We start from the raw sequence: 20360 nt of genomic DNA on the forward strand, positions 1-20360 counted from the left end.
CTGTGATGGTCCAGGCAACATATAAGACTTTTGCATCTTTGAAGGAGAATTAGAGGTGGAAAGTTTGGACATTGGTTTAAGATTTATGGCTACTCTGTAGACAATTTGCATGTTATTATCTCATTCAAAAAATAATTTCTGCATGATTCTCTTATTTCAATTTTTGCATATTTCTCTCACTAAATGAATCATTTACTAGTCAGTGGACAACCTTTAAAATTTGGTTTTCTTTAACTACAACTGTAAGTCTTTGCTTTATTAGTCCCCTACCGGTGAAACCGGAGGGGACTATAGGTTTCCTCTGAGTCTGTCCGTCCGTCTGTCCGTCCGTCTGTCTGTCTGTCCGTCTGTCTGTCTGTCTGTCTGTCCCTCTGTCTGTCTGTCAGTCTGTCCCACTTGGTTTTCCGCACTTTTTTCCTAAACGCTTGCAGATATTGAGCTGATTTTTGGTATGTGAGTGTATCTTGATGAGTTACAGATCAAGTTTGCATTTCGTTCCGCTTCATTGATTTTTGACGGAATTACAGCCTTTTCAATTTTTAAGGGTTTTCCGCAATTTTCTTCTAAACGCTTGTAGATATTGAGGTGATTTTTGGTATGTAGCTTTACTTTGATTAGTTATAGATCAAGTTTGCATTTCGTCCCGCTTTATTAATTTTTGACGGAATTATGGCATTTTCAATTCTTAACGGGAACCAGATTATTACACTTGCCGGTAGGGGACTAGTATTGCTAATGCAATACTCTCAGAATGCTTGTTTCATTTCATTATTTTTCTAAATTCTATCAAAATTCTGTTTAATATAGCACATATCAATATTGATATGATGTTTTTAATTGTTCATGATAAGACTTGTATACGTAAAAGAATTTAAAAAAAAAACGCAAGAGTCCCATGGGCCATAACGCTCAGCTAAGTAGCTATGGTCCTTCTGTTCTTCATCAACAGATTCATGATTTGAACAGTCTTGAATGTAAATCTGGTACCAGTATTGATTTTTAATCTACAACAACTGAGAATGCTTCTGTATTAATGTCGCTAATCTAGAATTTGCTGATCTTGAAAAGAAGTTTTAAAAAAAAAAAGAAAAAGATTTTACACATGTATTATATATATTCTTATGTATAACTTTGATCCCCTTTTGTAGCCCTTTCTTACCCCCAGTGGTCATGATTTGTACAATCTTCAATCTACACTACCTGAGGATGCTTCTTTATTAATTTGACTAATCATGGCTTAGCTGTTCTTGAGTAGAAAATTTTTAAAGATATTTCCAATACATGTATCTTCATATGTAAAACTTTGATCACCTGCTGTGGCCCTGCCCTACTATTGGTGATCATAATTTGAAGAATTTGAATCTATACTTCCTGAGGATGCTTTTATATAAATATTATTACATATGGCTTTGCTATTCTTGAGAAGATTTTAAAATATATATTTACTTTATATTCCTATGTAAAACTTTTTGTTGTGCCCCACCCTACCTCAGGTGTCAGGATTTGAACGATCTTGAATTTATTCTTTATAGTTTTAACTATCATAATGTCATATGAAGATACCGAACAGTAGTTAAGCCCCAAAGTCCATTGGGAAATACAATTGGGAGCAGAGCAAACACGGAACTCTAAAATCATCAGAGATGCCATGGAAGAATAAGCATTCCCTGTCCACTGCCCAGTCACAATCGAGTGTGCTCCTTGCCGGAAAACTCGGTAGAAAATTCAGTGTGAAAATATTGGTCTGACAATTTTATGATAATCGTCAGTCAACATTTGGCATAATTAAGGATAGAATGTATTTGCTTACAAGTCATTGTATTGACAAGAGAATTTGCAAAATGTTGACTTCAAATGGGTATGTTGATATCCTTGAAACCAAGTGGGACAGACTGACATCAAATACAAAATTACTTTGATTTTCCCATGTAACAAATGAATATGAGCCTAAAAACAACGAAAAATGATAAATTTCGATTAAAAAAACCTCTCTCGTTATTTTGGTTATCCTATGACCACTAGTTTTATCTATTCTATTTATTTATTTAGGTGCTTACCTGATTTGTTTTTTCTCTTGGCTGTTGGTCTTTCTTGTTGACTTTATACTTCATATAATTTTCGTACGTACAAATTACAGGAATGGTTACTTCCTTTGCTCGAGAGTCATCTTTTCAAATGTAATAATTCAATAATTGTTAATGTCTATATCGACATATACTTAAATATTTTCATTTCTAGTTGTTTTCTCTGTGATAACGCTTTGAAAGTTAGGTGAGTTGATTTCTAGATAATTCAACCGGAATGTTAATTTCTCCAGGTGAAAGGTCAGGGGCCTTATATGCATGTCAATCTCGTGCGGCTGTCTTTGTGTCTGGCGTCAGTGGGCGGGGACTACTGAAATTAACATGTGAGGCCTCGTGTATTTAAAATCTATTAGACAGCATTTTTTAAAATTTATGTTTACAATTTTATTTCACATATAAATGTAAATATAAGGAATCACTGTCTAAATTGTTGGGTATGCCATGCTCCATTATGACTTCCACATCCAACCACAAAACATTGAATATCCTTTTTTATTCAACACATGTATGTGTTGAATACGGGGATAAGGGATAGACTAATAAGGAATAGATTCTACATGCCATTGGGAATACATCATATGGGGGATTCTAAAAAATCTTCTTTGCAAGCACAGCAAGATCATAAATCAATCATATCAATATACAAAATCCTTAAGTCGTGCAAACTACATTTGTTCAAATCATAGGATCCAGGGTTTAGCGTATGGTAACAATAAAAAAATCAAATACAAGTATTTACATTTTGAATTTTAAAGGTAAAATCTTATTTTTTTTTAAGAGCAGCAGAACCTTTATTAGATTTATTTACATGCCAACAGCCCCAGGTCGTACAGATTCAAGATTTTTAAATCATGGTCCCGGGGCTGGGGGAAGGAATTGGCCACAATAGGGGATCAAAGATTTACATTTGAATACTACTAGTATACAGGAAATTTTAAAAAATCTTTCAAAAGGAGAAGGGTCACATTTACTCAAATTAATATGTAAGCATTACCAGTTGTGTGGGTTTTCAAATTATGAACCCCGGGTTTAGGGTGGAGCTAAAAGTTTTTTTACTGACGAGATGTGTTTAAAACAGTATTTAAATCTGAATAAGAAATTGTCCTTGCCTTTTTAAAAAAACGAACTTTCTAGAATTTTTGATGAAGCCAAAGATGATAAAAAATAAAAATGTGAGGGTGTTTCAAAGTTCTGAAGCTTTCTTTAGTCTAATCTCGAATATATGTTTAATGAATATCTTATTTTTGCTTTTGTCTCGCCGCAGTCAACGCGTGTATAATTTTGAATGGTATTTTTATAATAATTCAGCAGATGAAAAGCAATATTTATACCTAGTGGATTTAATATACCTTTTTATTAAAGTGGAAGGAAATGTACACGTTTAAAGGAAAAGTTCCACACCGTAACTATCTGAATAGTGGTTGTCGTTATCGGACCTTCTTAACCGAAAAGAAGTCCCACATCAAAATGACATTTCTGTAAATACATTGGATACAGATACATTACAAATTTCTAGTTTTGTTAATCATACATGATGCTCCATTTTCTAGTTTAAATTTAATGTTTGGCCCTTTGCCAAAAATGTCAAATTAAAGTGACTATACAACTGGACTTGAAGTCGTCTGATAGAGCAGCAGAAAAAGGAGTTTAATTTGATTTTGAATTTTACAGACATCAAATCAGGCTGCAAGTGAGTAAAATATGATAATAATGCAAGTTTGAGGAAAAGTCGGTTATATGTTGAAGGGAATTTTAGTCAAAGATACTTAGGCAGTATTGAAATAAAATCTGATATCAGGTTTGAATGGAACTTAATTCCTTTCTTTCTCATGATTATGCGTACTAAGTGTTTATCTGAGCCAAAAATCTCATAACTTCTTTTCTGATGGAAGCTTCCGACGTCTGTCTGTCCGTCATCTGTAAACTACTTACACGATGTCTCGTCTTCAGAACTACTAGACCAGGTTTATGTAATTCTGCTGTTTTTGAGAAGGATTTAAAAGAGTATTCTCTATTTATTCTTGTATAATGACTGGACAACTCAAATTTACACGTGGATGCTTTGAAATTAAATTTGACTGAATGATTTCCTATGCTGGTTTTTTTTTTTTTTATTATTTTTGAAAAAAAATGAAACAACCAAATTAATTTTCACGATTTATAAGTTTTCTACGGAAGCCCGTTGAGGCCAGTTCAGAGAAAGAAATATTTTTTATTGCGTTTAAACGCAAAACATTGCGTTTAATCGCCATAATCATTGCGTTTAAATGCAAAAGATTGCGATTAATTGCAATGTATATTGCGTTTAAACGCAAAACACTTTGCGTTTAAGCGCAAAACACTTTGCGTTTAAACGCAAAAGATTGCGTTTAAACGCGCAAAAATTATTGCGTTTAAATGCAAAAAATATTGCGTTTAAACGCAAAAAGTATTGCGTTTAATCGCAATCTTTTGCGATTAAACGCAAAGTGTTTTGCGTTTAAACGCAATATACATTGCAATTAATCGCAATCTTTTGAGTTTAAACGCAATGATTATTGCGATTAAATGCAATGTTTTGCGTTTAAACGCAATACTTATTGCGTTTAAACGCTATAAAAAATGTTTCTTTCTCTGAATTGGCCTCAACGGTCTTCCGTAGTTTTCTTCTCTTGAAAGCCAAAGAAATTATCCTAACACACGAATTCTTTATGATAAGTTTGCATAAACTGGTTCACCAATAGCTTGTTTTTGTCTAAATTAAATTTACGATAATTAGAATGAAACACTTGTCTCCGAATGAACCAGTAAAGGGAGCATGGGCACATTAAATTTTTATAACATTTTTGAATCAATTCTAATGATAAGAAATATGTATAGATTTAAAGATATTCAAAATTCACTATCACAAGGATTTATAGTATTGTAGATTAAGTGAAAATGCTTTTTGTTTGTCGATCAACAACTTGCTATCTAAAATTGCAAAGTTATGGATAATTTTAATGGCAACACGTGTCAGCAAAAACATCATCATGAAACATTATCCTCTGGACACCGTCAGTAACAGAGAAGGATCAGTTATTTTTCCGAAAGTATATGTATTTCTACATATGTATTTAATTTGGTTCAATTAGTAGGATTTGAAATACCCCAACCTTTAAATGTGCTATATTGTAATTTTGATATATTTTTTATTCAATTAATCAATCATGACAAGACATCCCGTTAGCATTACTCTGAACTCCCGTAAGTTGTGTATTATTGTCCTTTATATATATATACTATAAGTAAAAGTTATCAATTAATTTATTTGTTTCCTAATTCAGAACAGTCATAGGTAAATGACCACAAAATTTCTGGATAACTATCATAAGCTGAAAAAAATGTGTCTGTATATCAAAGATAATTTACATATGTAATTTCTCAATAAATGTATGTACTTTGTATTTGCTGCTTTACTAGTGCAGACTGGCTATAAAAAATCTCAGGAATATCTCGAAAGACATTTGTGTGTCCACCGTAAAGTATTAGCTAAACTTCTTTTCTGCGGCAAGAAACCTTGCTTTAAATAATCCTTCATGTCGCTGAACTGTGTTTTGCTTAACCTAATTTCATATTGCCTCAGAGACCCGAGGTTTTAAATTTTGCAATGTTTAGAATCACAATAACTTGGATATGAAGTAAAAATGCATACGCATTAAAGTATCGTTTTCACTATAAACATAGACACAAAATTATATAGCATATCGTAATAAAGAAATGTATCTTTACTCCAAACAAAACCTGCTGTCTATCACTCTATGATGTATTTTTATTATTAACAAGTTCATCATTATCAGGCCCGTAGGAAGCAATTCATTTTTTTGGGGGGGGGGGGGGGAACCAAACATTTTCAGTGGGGGGGGGGGGCACTACCAAAAATTCAAAAATTCCTTGATAAGCAAAAAAAAAAAAAAATAAATAAATAAATAAGTAAAAAATAAAAGGTCACTAGACGTTATTATTGAAGGAGCACAAGCATATAATAGCAATGATTTCTATAGTATTCTATATCGGCAAAATTATTCGGGGGAGGAGACGCCCCCCTCTCCGTGCCCTGGTTCCCACGGCCATAAATTTAAAGTAGAAACTGTTTGCTAAATATAAACATAACATGAAAAAGTACCTGACATTTGATTCGATGTAATTTTAAGGTTACTTCGTTTTTCTCGATTTTATTTTTTACATAAGACGAACGAAATTTCAGTATCGTAGAAGGTTAAAGTTTTTCAAAAGTAGGCCAAACTCCAAGGTCAAGGTCATAAGGTCAAAATTGTTGGTACCCAAAAGAAGGTCTTATCACAAGAAATACAACTATGAAATACCCAGCACTCACCGTTCAAAAGTTTTGGCCAAGTTTTAAGTTTTTTAAAAGTGGGTCAAACTCCAAGGTCAAAAGGTAAAAAAAATATTTGTACCCAAGGAAATGTCTTCTCACAAGGAATAAATGAGTGAAGTATGAAATCCCTATCACAAATCGTTCAAAAATTCGGTCAAGTATTTGGTACCAAGACAAAGATCTTCCATTACGGGGGCATGAAAAATACTCAGTTATTGTCGATATGTAGATATTATCGCACACAATTAACAGTGTGGCATAATAAAGATATGATGTGTCTCCACGAATAAGTGATAAATATTTAAAATCTACATTTTTGACGTTATATATCATGAAATTTGCTTAGCGTCAGACTGGATCGTGCAGCTTGCATATTTAATCTGTTTACATGCACCTATAACTTTCGTAAGATAGTGTATATTGATTTAATTTTGATGTTTTTACAAAATCGTGGTCTATATTAAAATAATGTCGTACACATCTGTCAGTTTGATCATTATCAAGAAAATTATAGCATTTGTCTATAAACTTTATGGACAGCCCTCATATATTCCTCTGTCTTCAATCTGAAGGCAAATTTTTATGTTTACTATTTATTAAAGTTTACGTAGATTCTATATGCAACGTTCTTGTATCAGTAATGATGTTGAAAAAATATCTTTACACAAGAAATCTTATGTTTCATGTGTTTTATATAAAGTGATCAAATGTAGCCCGATCTTTCAGATAATGGACAAGGCAGACAATTCAAATACAGAGAAAGGTCAGTCAGAAAACAAGAGAGGAAGATGGGGAGCAAAGCTAGATTATATGCTTTCTATGGTTGGTTATTGTGTTGGTCTTGGTAACATCTGGAGATTTCCGTATCTTTGTATGAGAAATGGAGGAGGTGAGTTAGAAGAGTGACTTATCTTTCATGGGTGCCAATGGACAAGAACCTAGCCACTCAATATGTACACTCCCGCCCAGAGACATTTAATATGTTTATTGATTTAAAAAAAAACAACAAATTGACGTAGAGTATGATTTTTAAAAATAAATTTTAAATATATCCTTTAAAAAAATTCTTTAAAAAAATACAAAACAAATCAAACAAAATCCATGTGGCCAGGGTGCAAATATGGAGAAGGGATGGAGGTCATGTACACAGGCACCTATGCTTTCTTTATGAAGCCTTTTTATAAGGCTTAGCGTTGCATCAATGTATACAATGTTTATTGCTTTCCCTTCTATCATTCGGAGAGAAGGCATACTTGGTACGTGTTTGCTCTGATACCAATATGTATGTCTCTTCAGTGATGCTCATTCTGAAACGTTCGAAATCCGAAATGTTTAAATAGAAAAAAAACTTTAAAGAGCTGGAAAAATGAAATGCAATTAATTCTGATGATATCATCCATAATCATAACTGAACTATCTGTGTTTTTGTAGGTGCTTTTCTAATTCCATTTATATTTTTCCTCCTGGCTGCCGGTCTTCCATTATATTTTCTGGAGGTCTCTGTTGGACAATTTACAGGAAAGAGCTGTTTTCATGTATGGGAGGCTTGTCCGATTTTCGAAGGTGAATTTTGACTGAAATTCTATTTTTTAAAATCAAGATAAAGTAAGAAAAAACCCAAATATACCTTATTAATTTTGGCAACGAATACATATTGATTTGTAGTGGTCATAGGAACTGGCGGGGGGAGGGGTAGGGGAACGAGCCATGCCCCCAATATTTTTGCGATATATAGTAAACTATAGAAAACATAGCTATTTTATGCTTATGCCCCCTCAGTAATAACTTATGATGACCTTTTTCTGCTTGCAAAAGAATTTTTACTTGGTAGTGCGCCCAACTTAAAATGTTTGGTTGTGCCCCAAAACTGAAATTGCTTCCTAAGGGCTTGCAAGTTATGTTTAGCTTCAGTTCTAGGTGTCATAGAGCAATTCTGATAAGAATTTACTTATGCTGACTTGTTATTTACAAAGGAGTTGGAGTTGGAATGTTCATTGTCCTCTTTGTAATTACACTTTACTACAACATCATCATCACCTGGACCATCTTCTATCTCGGAAGTTCCTTTTTCTCGCCTCTTCCATGGGCGGATTGTGAAAACGATTGGAATACTCTGAAATGTTTCCATGACGTTTCAAAAATGACCTCAGAGCATGGTGCTAATGAAACAATGGACGACTTGTATAACACGTCAGTCTTCTCAACAATGACTTATTCCATCACTTATCACAATAACCTAACTGTCCCTATTGTGGAGAATATGACAAAAGAAACTACGCTTGGTTCAACAAGTGAAGAGGAATTTTGGTTGTGAGTTAAAATGAGAAACAATCGTTGTAAAATATAATGTAATACAAAGATATGTCTTGAGAATTTTCAAATAAATTACCATTGATATATATATATATATATATATATATATATATATATATATATATATATATATATATATATATATATATATATATATATATATATATATATATATATTAGGGATGTCAACGAGTACCCGGTTAACCGGGTACTCGATCGAACGTCCGAGTATCGAATACTAAAAATGGTACTCGGTTACTCGGATGTATATTTTTTCTTATTTCAAACTACATATTTTTTTCAAAAACTTATCAAAAAATAACTTAAATATGCATACGGTAATTAGCGTGTCGTCATCTACACCCGTAAAAGGTGTGTTCCCGTTTTGCACACATTCAATAATTAGGTATGGAACAATAGGTGTGAAATATGTTTTGATAGCAATTATAGTCTGATCTCCGTTTGGCAAACCCCCGTAAAACACCCGTTATATCGCCTGTGTATATACAGTAATTAGTGACCAATCATTTCGTACACAGCTGTTCTCACGTATTGTGGTCATTTTTTGGATGGCTTCAATGATTGTTTTCAGTGAACATCATTTAAGTATGGTCTATGATATTATCTTTAAATCTTTTAAAATTATTTAGCTAATATACGGCAGTGAAATCGGACATGCATAGAAATGCCGCTACCCACTTCAAAAGTGAAGAAATATTTAGAAATAACTAAAGAATCAGAAAATGTTGAGTCAGTTCGCGTCGCAAGTTTAGTGTATACGGGGGAAACAACCAACATATGAAATAATATTAGACTAGCGATCCCAACAAATTCCGTTCCTTCTCTTTCGCTAGTCTGATCATCAAACCTGCGCAACAGATTGTCCTTATTTTGCATTGATCAAATACTAGTAGATCCTAAACAAGAACTGTAAAACATTTGTAATTTTCGATGTATAAATTTGTATTTTGTGATTATTTGATAAATAAATCTAGTAACAAAAACCATTTCCGTTGGAATCGATCTTTATATACATTAATAAACGTGATAAAAACAACCTTGGGGTTTATCAGAGCTTAACGGGGCTCAAGAGCACACTTTTTTTTTTCATTTTTACCGAGTACCCGGGTACTCGGTCGGAAAAACGTCCGAGTAACCGATTGTTAAATATTGACCGATTTGACATCCCTTATATATATATATATATATATATATATATATATATATATATATATATATATATATATATATATATATATATATATATATAATCTAATGTAAGCAAATTTATCATATGTTATAAAATTTAAACATATAAACATCAAATAAAGACTATATGCAACAAAATAAATCAAAATAAATTCAGTTTAAAACTTTAATTTGCAGTAATCGTGTTCTTGTTGTGTCGGAGGGACTCCATGATATTGGTGGTTTAAACTGGCGACTTACAATCTGCTTCCTCGTAGCATGGATTGTGGTTTGCTTGTGTCTGATAAAAGGTGTTAAATCTCTTGGAAAGGTACTTTAAGACAAATAAATAAGAATAATTGTTATTCATTTATTGTAAACGTTTAATCACTATTCAAATACAATATCCTAATTGCAATATTTTACCGGAAAGAGGAGACATCCTTCGGGTTGATAGCTAATATTTTTTAAATGAATAATGACAAAAACTTTATTATAGGTTGTTTACATCACAGCGACCCTTCCCTATTTGTTACTGATCGTCATTCTTATCAAGGGCCTGACGCTTCCTGGATCAACTGATGGCATCCTTTTCTACATCAGACCAGACTTTGATAAACTTGCCAGTGTTCAAGTAAGTATATAGTAAAAAAAAATATCATAGAATTGGGTTTCTCTTTTAAAAAGAAGAAATAGAGAATAATTAAAGATATTAGATAAAGAATCTTAAATTTCTAGTGTATTTTAAACAAAATTATTATTGATAAATTAATCCTTGACAATATTTTTTGTAGATTTCTTTTGACGCAAATCAACATTTTGACTAAATTCTTAATTAAATCTGCTCAATGTATGATTAAAGAGAATTTCCCCCAAGTTCTTGCGTAAATAATTATGTGTAATATTTCAAACGAGAGAAAGAAATACGATATGTATACTTCAGATCTAATTAATTTCTTTAAATCTACCTATTTGCTACATTCAACAAGTATTAAAATTTATTGCAAATATTTTTTATTTGCTATACAAGATAATGCAAAGTAATTTTAATCATAAGAATAAGTATTTTATTCTTCTTTTTTTGTATTTTTCGTATTTTTTTTTTGTATTTTTGTCATTTTTTTTATATAACTCTTGTAACAATGATTAGTTCATTGTCATCAACTCTTTAGTAATATTGTGATTTTTTTTCATAGGTATGGTTAGAGGCCGGAATTCAAGTCTTCTATTCACTGGGGCCCGCATGGGGACCTCTCTTTACCATGGCTAGCTACAATAAATTCAACAATAACTGCTATAGGTCAATAAAACATGTAGTTTAAGGGAAGAGTAAATATTATATATCTCGAGAAAACCATTGTCAACCGTGCCACAACAATGCAATATAGATCGGGTATTTTAATACACTCGAAACAATGTTTCATAAATATCTACGGTGAATATTTCAGGCACGTGATAAATTTCATAGCATCACCCCTTGTCAGGTAATGATTCTGGTTGCTAGATTATTTAACCCCTATAAGGGCATTGCTTCTGTTCTCAGATGGTAATATAATGTTTTCACACGTCTCTCGACCAATCGGATAAGACGTATTTACATGACGTATAATAAAATGAAATGTTCATAGACATGATTATACAAGATATATCTCATTCATTAAAAATGTTCATCTATTTCAAAAATATAAAAAATATATTTATATTAACTCAAGATAAATTCACATGATAGAGATTCGGTCATTTTAACTCTGGTGAGTGAAGGAACAAGTATATTTGGAGGTTTTGCCATTTTCACCATTGTTGGTTACATGGCGCATGTTGCGGGTAAACCAGTGGATAAAGTGGTACAGGCAGGTAGGCACGAAACACACGTATCTATCTATCTATCTATCTATCTATCTATCTATCGATCGATCGATCGATTGAGCGAAGCAAAATAAATAGAAGTACCAGCACAAGCAAATACAAATACAAATGTATTAAAACCAGAAAAAATATGCGAAAAAGTGCAAAATGAAATCGCTTGCTCATACAGTACAAATGTCATTCAAATGACAAATCCTGTGGTCCAAAAGAAAAGCATATCTGATATTTAAACCATTGATTTCTTTCTATAAAGTAGAATATGTTTTCTCTATTCAATACATGGAAAATCACCGATGTATTGCAATGGAGAATAATCACTAAATGTATTACTTGAATAAAGTTGCCAGACCCAAAATTTGTGGCACAAATTAAAAGATTTTTTTGGATTTCATATCAGGTCCCGGGCTGGCTTTTCTTGTTTATCCAGAGGCTCTCTCGCTGCTTCCTTTACCAAATGTCTGGGCTGTGTTGTTCTTCTTAACATTGTTTACTGTTGGATTAGACAGTCAGGTAATTATATCAAATAAAATCAAGAGCTATATCATCCTTTTCGAAATTATGAATAGGCACATATTATTCCTTAAAGATAATTATAAATTGATATAAAGATATATGGCATTGATTTTTTTTTTTTTAGCTTTTTAACTACTTTTGTTCTTAACAATATCTTAATTTGAAAAATTTCATTCCACAGATATTTCCCTTATATAAGCGAAATGTGGATTTAAATTTATTGTTTTTGTGATACAGGTATTTCCAGAGACTTTGTTTTATTGAAAACAATATTATTGTGCTTCACCATCGTCAAAAGTTAAAACTGTCTCTGATGCATTCACAGCAAATTTAATATTTTCTTTGTTTCTTTTTAAAAAAATAATATTTATTTTGATATATCTTGCATCATTCTTAGAAAAGACATATAAACAAAAATAGGTGGATCTTTTTTGATGATGTTTCAGCAAGGCAATTTGTTCCTGCCGTACAGTCATTGTTTTTTAAAAAAATATATATATATACATGTATATTCAAATGATCTTACCGTCTATTAGTATTTTTCGAAGGTTGGTCCAAAAAATAATGTCACAACTGCTTTAAAATCTTTAATACCCGGATATCACCGGAAAAATTTCATATACTAATAGGCAATAACTATTTTTACTTTTGAAAATCTCATTTATCAGTAGTTATTTCAATACTTTTTAAAATATTTAAATAAAACTAAGTTAGGCAAAAACATAACCGACGTCGTTATGACGTTAATTTTCGATACTCATTTTCCTTTTATCCGCAAATCTTTAAAACCTTTAACGCGCTTCTGTTTAATAATTTAATTTTGTTTGTATTCTAGCCTCTGACTGGTTAATATCCAAAAAGGAACACAAATTATTTCTGTATAACCATGTTCGGTATGGGGACACCCCCCCCCCCCTGACAACCAGCTGAATCATCTGTAACCATACAATCCTCTCATTTCCAGTCCTCGGGATTCATGGAAAATTCCAGATTTAATAAATGTACCTTTAACTTCAAACAATAATTCGATCTTACCACATGTAAAAAAAAACAACAAGGCTGCTAGGCCTATGTATCAGTTTTTACCTCCCCTTGCTTCCCATCACTTCCGTTACTACTGTTGTATTATTGAGCGGCAAATTTGAACTAATAAAAAGCAAGGAAATTTTACGCCCATAGTTATTTAATGATTTTAAAATTAAATTATAAGGAATGACTCTACTTCTTGGCCAAATTATTCGAGTATAACCTGGTTTGGGTCAGTTTACGCTGTTTTATAATCCGCTTCGCGGATTATAAAACGTAAACTGATCCAAACCAGGTTATACTCGAATAATATGGCCAAGAATTAGAGTCATTCCTAAAATAATCTTTACTGCAACTTTGATATAAAGCATCTTGTTTTGGGTTGCAGGTTTCAAATTTTTAAAATTTGTCCATTTTTTTCTGTATTTATTCCTTTTGCTTAGATCTTATATATCGTAGCTTCAAGAGTAAGGGTTGACTGATCATCTACTCACTTTCTTCTTCCTCAGTTCAAATATTGAAAAGGTTGATAACCTGACCTAACGCCGTACTTGACGTCCCAAACATTGACAACTAATAAGGGAAATAATTAACGGTATAAAGATACGAAAGTTGCATAATGTGAATGGAAGTCATAGGATGGACAGATGGCTGGAAGAAGAACGTGCGTGGAAGATTAGCCTTTCACATTACTTACTTGAAACTGCCGCTATGCCCGTTCTACTCTTACCCACGGCGGAATGGATATGCAGATGCACTATGTAAAGTTAAAATATTTTTAATTGTTCAAAACTAGACACTCTAGTACAAGTTGGGAATGTACATAAAATAAAACGTAAATATGAAATATTAAAGGGGTTTATGGATGACCTAAGAATTTGAGCCGAATAGTAACGTCATAACGATGTCGGTAACATTCTTGCACTGCAACGGTGTGTGCAAACAAATTCAGTAATTAGCGCGTTATGAAAAATTGTTTGCACACACCGTTGCAATTATGAGACTATATCTTTCAAAATTATTATGATTCAATGCTTATAATTACATTTTTAACTCCTTGCCTTGACTGCAAAAGTTATTATCAAAATCCCTGTATTATCCTTCGGGTAAGTTACAATTATCGGAAGAGACATTGTACATATGTAAGAGCTTCTATTCAATGTGAACGTGAATTTTGAATTTTGCTTATGACGCTGCACTTCCACGGCGTTCAAAGTTTGTGACGTCAAAATAAAACGCATACTTTAACCTTTTCTGTGTTATGGTGTCTTGAATGCCGTAGTTTTTCTCACACTTTATAAAAAAATACATGTGGAGTGTAAATATAATATCGTTAAAGATTTTTCAGGAGTTGCAACAATGCTTTTGGAACAACCCTCGTACACGAATACTTTTGTATATTTTTTTATAAACACAAAAGCTTACTTTTTTCTCAAGTGTAAAGTGTTTTAATTGTATTCTTAATTAATTTAACAGTTTGCGACCCTTGAAACCTGCTTGACGGCTGTCAGTGATATTTTTCCTCGTATACGGAACCACAAGGCCCTGATGTCAATGATTTCTTGTGTGTTTTTCTTTCTCGTTGGATTGCTCCTATGCACTGGGGTAAGGATACTTAATACGTATACTGATTCATGTGGTTGGAATAAAAACCAAACGCGTCAAGGTAAGTATGATAGGTAGTGATTAGTAGTATAAATAAGGTTATTTCTGATGGAAACCTCAATAAAACATGTAAAAATGTTTACTACGTAATGAAATTACCTATGCTCGATTTTTTGTATAAGCAGCCTTACAAATTTTCTATATTTGTGATGCAGATAAATTATAATAACTGTGTCATTCTGTTTTCTTTTAGTGTGGGATCTACATATTTCAGCTGTTAGACTGGTACATTGCAGCCTTTTGTTTACCTCTCTTTGGAGTGATTGAATGTTTAATTTTTGGCTGGATTTATGGTAATTGTTTGCTAAACTATTATAAAAGCAAATATATATGGAATGGCACAGAGGTAATCCACCCATATTTCAATGTGGGGTTTGAGACTTGATAGTACTTCAAACAATGTTGAGAATACAACTCCCTTCCATCTTTGTGAGTGTTGAAAATCGGTCGATAAATGTATAAAATTGCACATTTGATCTGCGTTAAAACAATGGGTTTACTTTTGCTAATGAATTCAAAGTAATATTACAATTAAATGTATATAGTTGATTATTATAGAAAAATTATATATCCTTGCGATTCGGAGCCCTTCATTTATAAGTTTCCATACAATTTACGTGTATGATTGGCAATTCAAACTTTACAGTTTTTATTTTTGATGAAAATATATCGGTATTCCTTTTTCGGTGTTGAGAAAACTCGTTCGGAAATCAGCAATATATATATATATATATATATATATATATATATATATATATATATAATTTTGGATTTAACTTTTAGGGGCAGATAACTTGTCACGTGACATTGAAATGATGATTGGAAGAGGTGTACCTATTTATATGAGGATTTTGTGGTGTGTGATTACACCCCTCCTTTTAGTGGTGCGTTTTCCCTGCTAAAATACAGTCTTACACATTGCACTTGACTGATTCTGCAACTTGACATTAAGATGTTTAAACCATTTCTACAAATATATATATATATATATATATATATATATATATATATATATATATATATATATATATATATATATATATATATATATATATATATATATATATATATAAAATGCACTTTATTTAATCGTTTATTTTCCTAAAATTCAATATATTGAATATAACTGTAAGATTGAAACAACATCTGTATCTTTAACAGATGCTATTAGCATTTTCTATAAACACGTACCGACCGCCAATGGTTGGTTCTTACACGTATCCGGCGTACGGTCGGGCTATTGGTTGGATCGTGGCCTTCCTTCCTATAGTACCTCTACCCATCTGTGCGATAAGAGCCATAAGACGGTCTAAAGGTGATACTGTATGGAAGGTAAACTATAGTTATTCGCTATTACTTTAGTGATTAAACTCTTAAATTATTAGTGTTTATCTTTTAAAATTTATCCTTTTTCAAATGAATATAACAAATGATATATTTGTTGAAAAAAAAGTATTTTTTTTTTAAAGAGAAATGTATTTATATTGCCAATTTAGATCTGATATCAACAGTTCCGATTAAAGTATTTTCTCTGCTTTAAAAATATGTTCTATGGTCATTGAAGTTTGAATAATGTCCCCCGGGGAAGGTATTTCGTTGGAAATAAGCAAGAAGTGAAAAAAGAAATCTTTAACAATCTTCAATTTCAAGTTTCATAATAACACATTTTATGTAAAAATAAAGGAAGCATATAAGCGAAAGCAACTTATCGTAATTTATGATTTTAGTAACGTCATGATTTTCAAAACACACTTCTCGCGCCGTCGCACCCTTTTGTCACGTATACTGGCAAACCATCCAGGGACGAATTGAAATTCATCATTGTTTGTCTAATTTCGTCATCAGATTCAAATTTCAGTTCTCGCAAGGTGACCTTCAGTAAGAAAAAACACGCAAAGTTTGATTTCGATCCATAGTCTTTCTCACCCTCTGAATTTGACAGTAGTTACTCTTCCTCTTCGGTATTGCTTTTTCGGTATTGAAAAATCAACAATATATCACATAGATTTATGTTCATGTAGGTACCCTGAATAATGTTTGCCAGGGTAAGTGTAAACCTTTTCTAAGATTTTAAAATAATGTTAAAAATGTGTGCAGAATTTTGTATAGATTAACATTGAAAACGTCGCATATTTAAAAACCAAAGAAAATTTACGATTTTTCTATAAATTTACTTATGTCATTTCTTCTCAAAATCAGTCAAAAATATATATGAATTCATTAAATATTTGTGTATATTATATATATCCTCAAGGTCAAATTGTTCTTGAATATCTTATGTTATTTATATACAACTGCTCCTCTAACGTTTCTCTGTGTTGTAGTCATTTCTATATCTTTTTTCCACATTCAACAAAATAGAGGTACATGTATTTCAGCATATCTCTATGAGCTAGGAATGTTTTTTCTCCATGCCATTTGCGGCAAACTCAATTCAGGGTACGTCTCCACTCCTCTGTCTATGAATTCATTTATGTTAAAATGACATATTACGCGAACTTTTTTCTTAATCTTAATTTAATGTTGCCATATTATTAGAAAAAGGAACGCATTTGATGGTTATAGACATAAATTATCCCTGATTTTGATTTTGCACGAACAGACCATATCGACCTTGTTATTTATCGGTTTTATTTTATTGTTTTGACAGAAATATATTTCAAAACCATAATTTTGAGAAACATCGAATAAATGATACTCATGTAAAATTTGACTTCTATTGATGAATATTTACAAAGTTGTAGACACTGTCTACAATTTTTTTGGATAACTTTCATATTTGATGAAAAAATGATCATTCTTATGATAACGTATTCCTTGGAGTAAAATTTAAATGGTGTAACGGTCACACTTAATGACTACACTGGGCTCATGTGACAAACACCTGTTCTGGTCAGAAATGCTTACTGATAAAACATTTCTCTTTTAAACCTTTTCAAAAACTTTTAAACGTACATTTAATCTATAAGTGTGTATTTATTGTCAATTTATTTACCATCTAAATGTAAGTGGCCTTTTAAAAAATACTCACGGAACGCAAAATAGACATATACCTTTTGGTGTCCCCTGTAGTTTTACTAATGGTTGAACATTAAACAACAGTCACATTTTGTTTAAATTATAGATGATAAACTTTTGTGCAGATTTTGTTTTTGATTGCATACTGCTAAGGAATTCTAATTTAAATATTTTTTCACTTAAAATATATAACCTTACAAAAATTATAGCATATTTTTCTAATTTTTTAAAACAATGTCGAATATAATTGTTTTCTTTGGAATTTTCAAAGTTTTATTTTATTATTTACTGTTAACCACCATATTAACAAGCAATATGATATATTTAACACTAGAGTGTTCCAAAGAACGCATGTGTCGCTGCTATATAGCTTTATAAAAATGTAAATAAATCGAGGAGTGGTCAGTTATTTATTTGCTACTAGCATTATTGTTCATCCATTGGCCTGCAAAGAAAGGTACGCAGATAGTAGGACTGCGACAAAATCTTACAATCAAATACAAATAATACTCCCCAGCCCTCAAAGCTTAAAAATGAAGTATGAAATTGAAATTATTAGAAATAATTATTAATCATTCTATTAATACTTCTTTCCAACAATCCTCCAAAAGGATTTCAGTTTGTCTTTACTGCAATTGTTAGTCTTAAGGATTCCTTTTGATATACTGACTCAATGCATTTTCATAGTTTATGTGGTAACTGTATATTTTACAGTTTTAAAGTACAGAGTCATGAGCTCAAAAGCACATATAAATACTAATTATCAAAACTCTTCCTCTTAAAACTAAGACATCAGTTAAATTACACCGTCCGGAGTATTTTTTGCAAAGCAGATCAAAGGTCGAGGTCAAGTGGCCTGTAACGCTAATATTTTTAAAAAATATTTTATGACAAACAATGCATATGCCAAACAGCATAAACTTACCACTTAAAAGTAAAAAAATATGCTGTATATCGGCACTCTGAAGTAATTTGAAAAGTAAGTCAAAGGTCTAGTTCAAAGGTGATGAGGTCGGTAACCATGCTAGTTTATAAGAAATCAATGTGCCAAGCAATATATGTGCAAAGTATTAAATCCATACCTATTACAGTTCTTGAGATATAAGGTTTGACTGACAGACAGACAGACAGACAAACGGACATACAAAGACGCCGGATAAAGTGATTCCTAAGCGTCGCTCTGCTCTGCAGGCTACACAAAAATGCATAAATTTCTTGGTTTGAAATGCCACCAATTTGGGAATACCAATGATTAAGGACCCTCCACGATAAAACCTTTAGAAATAATACTTTTACGGAGTAGTCTTCTATAATACAAGTCCTGGTTTCTACAGAATATGCTTGAAACTCTCTTATAGAATATTAAATGTGCAATCAGTGTTCAATCAACATTCGACTGATTCAGGATAATCAAAGTCTTGGGTATTTTACTGCGTTTAGGGATTGTTATAGAAGTGTTCCAAAGTTTCTAAATAGAAGAGAAGATGGATAGATAATTAAAACGTTCTAGTAGATCGTCAAGTTGTAACCTTAAAAATATCTCACAAGCTGTACTTAAACCATGAAGAAATTAAGTTATGATTTGATCAACTTTTACGATTTGTAATTTATTGACACTTTTTTCTATTTTTTCAGAAACTATGTTCATCTTTGAAACCTTCAGAGCGATGGAGACCAGTTTCTAATTTTGAGTGTGAAAAATATAAGATTGAAAACAGATCTGGAGACTTTAAATCCACCATACTCAGAAACATTTGTGGAAAAAAAAGCTTAGACGACCAAGAAACAGTGTCAGATATCTGTCTAGAAACCTAAGACAGATTTGTTCCCTTTCCTGCAAACAGTTTTACATTCAAAATACGTCATAAGTTTTGATTTTAATACTAAAAAGTTCCTCATAAAAACCAATTTAATGTCAATGAACACAAATTAATTGCATTTTAGACTTGTCAATCTAGATCCCTTTTTAAAAGAACTAATCTAATTCCGGACAACTTTTTAAATATTTCATAAACTGTCTCATCAAAAATTATTCATTTTTTCACATTGATCGAAAATGATATCCTAGCCCTTTTGACAAATATTACATGGATAAGGTTGTAATGTCATATACACGTGATTTTATGTCATGCATTATCTAGAGATGTTGTAACTCTTATCTTGTTTTCGACTTCTTTCATTGGACCTCACTTTCTGGTGACTTCAGGAATTTACAGATTTTAGTTAGCTTTTATTTATTACGCAAAAATATACAAAATAAAATGGAGAAAAGTAAACATGTTTTTTATCCGAAGGACAGATGATAAAAACAAACTTTTTAAAACCATAAA

At 31.8% G+C, this 20360-nt stretch overlaps 1 protein-coding gene across 1 annotated transcript; it reads left to right on the forward strand.

The window, feature by feature from the left end:
- Positions 1–3702: 3702 nt before the first annotated feature.
- LOC133189454 (sodium- and chloride-dependent glycine transporter 2-like) lies at positions 3703–20360 on the forward strand. Its single transcript, XM_061324827.1, has 14 exons — positions 3703–3774; positions 7168–7330; positions 7873–8004; positions 8415–8751; positions 10141–10273; positions 10442–10576; positions 11139–11242; positions 11672–11796; positions 12206–12318; positions 14824–14952; positions 15206–15305; positions 15796–15896; positions 16174–16344; positions 19666–20360. Exons 2-14 carry the CDS (start codon positions 7171–7173, stop codon positions 19843–19845), a joined length of 1920 nt encoding a protein of 639 aa, XP_061180811.1. The 5' UTR covers positions 3703–3774; positions 7168–7170; the 3' UTR covers positions 19846–20360.

This window comes from Saccostrea echinata, unplaced genomic scaffold (genome assembly GCF_033153115.1).
Source record: "Saccostrea echinata isolate AGI-Se365-2 ecotype Australia unplaced genomic scaffold, CSIRO_AGI_Sech_v1 ptg000001l, whole genome shotgun sequence".
NCBI lineage: Eukaryota > Metazoa > Mollusca > Bivalvia > Ostreida > Ostreidae > Saccostrea > Saccostrea echinata.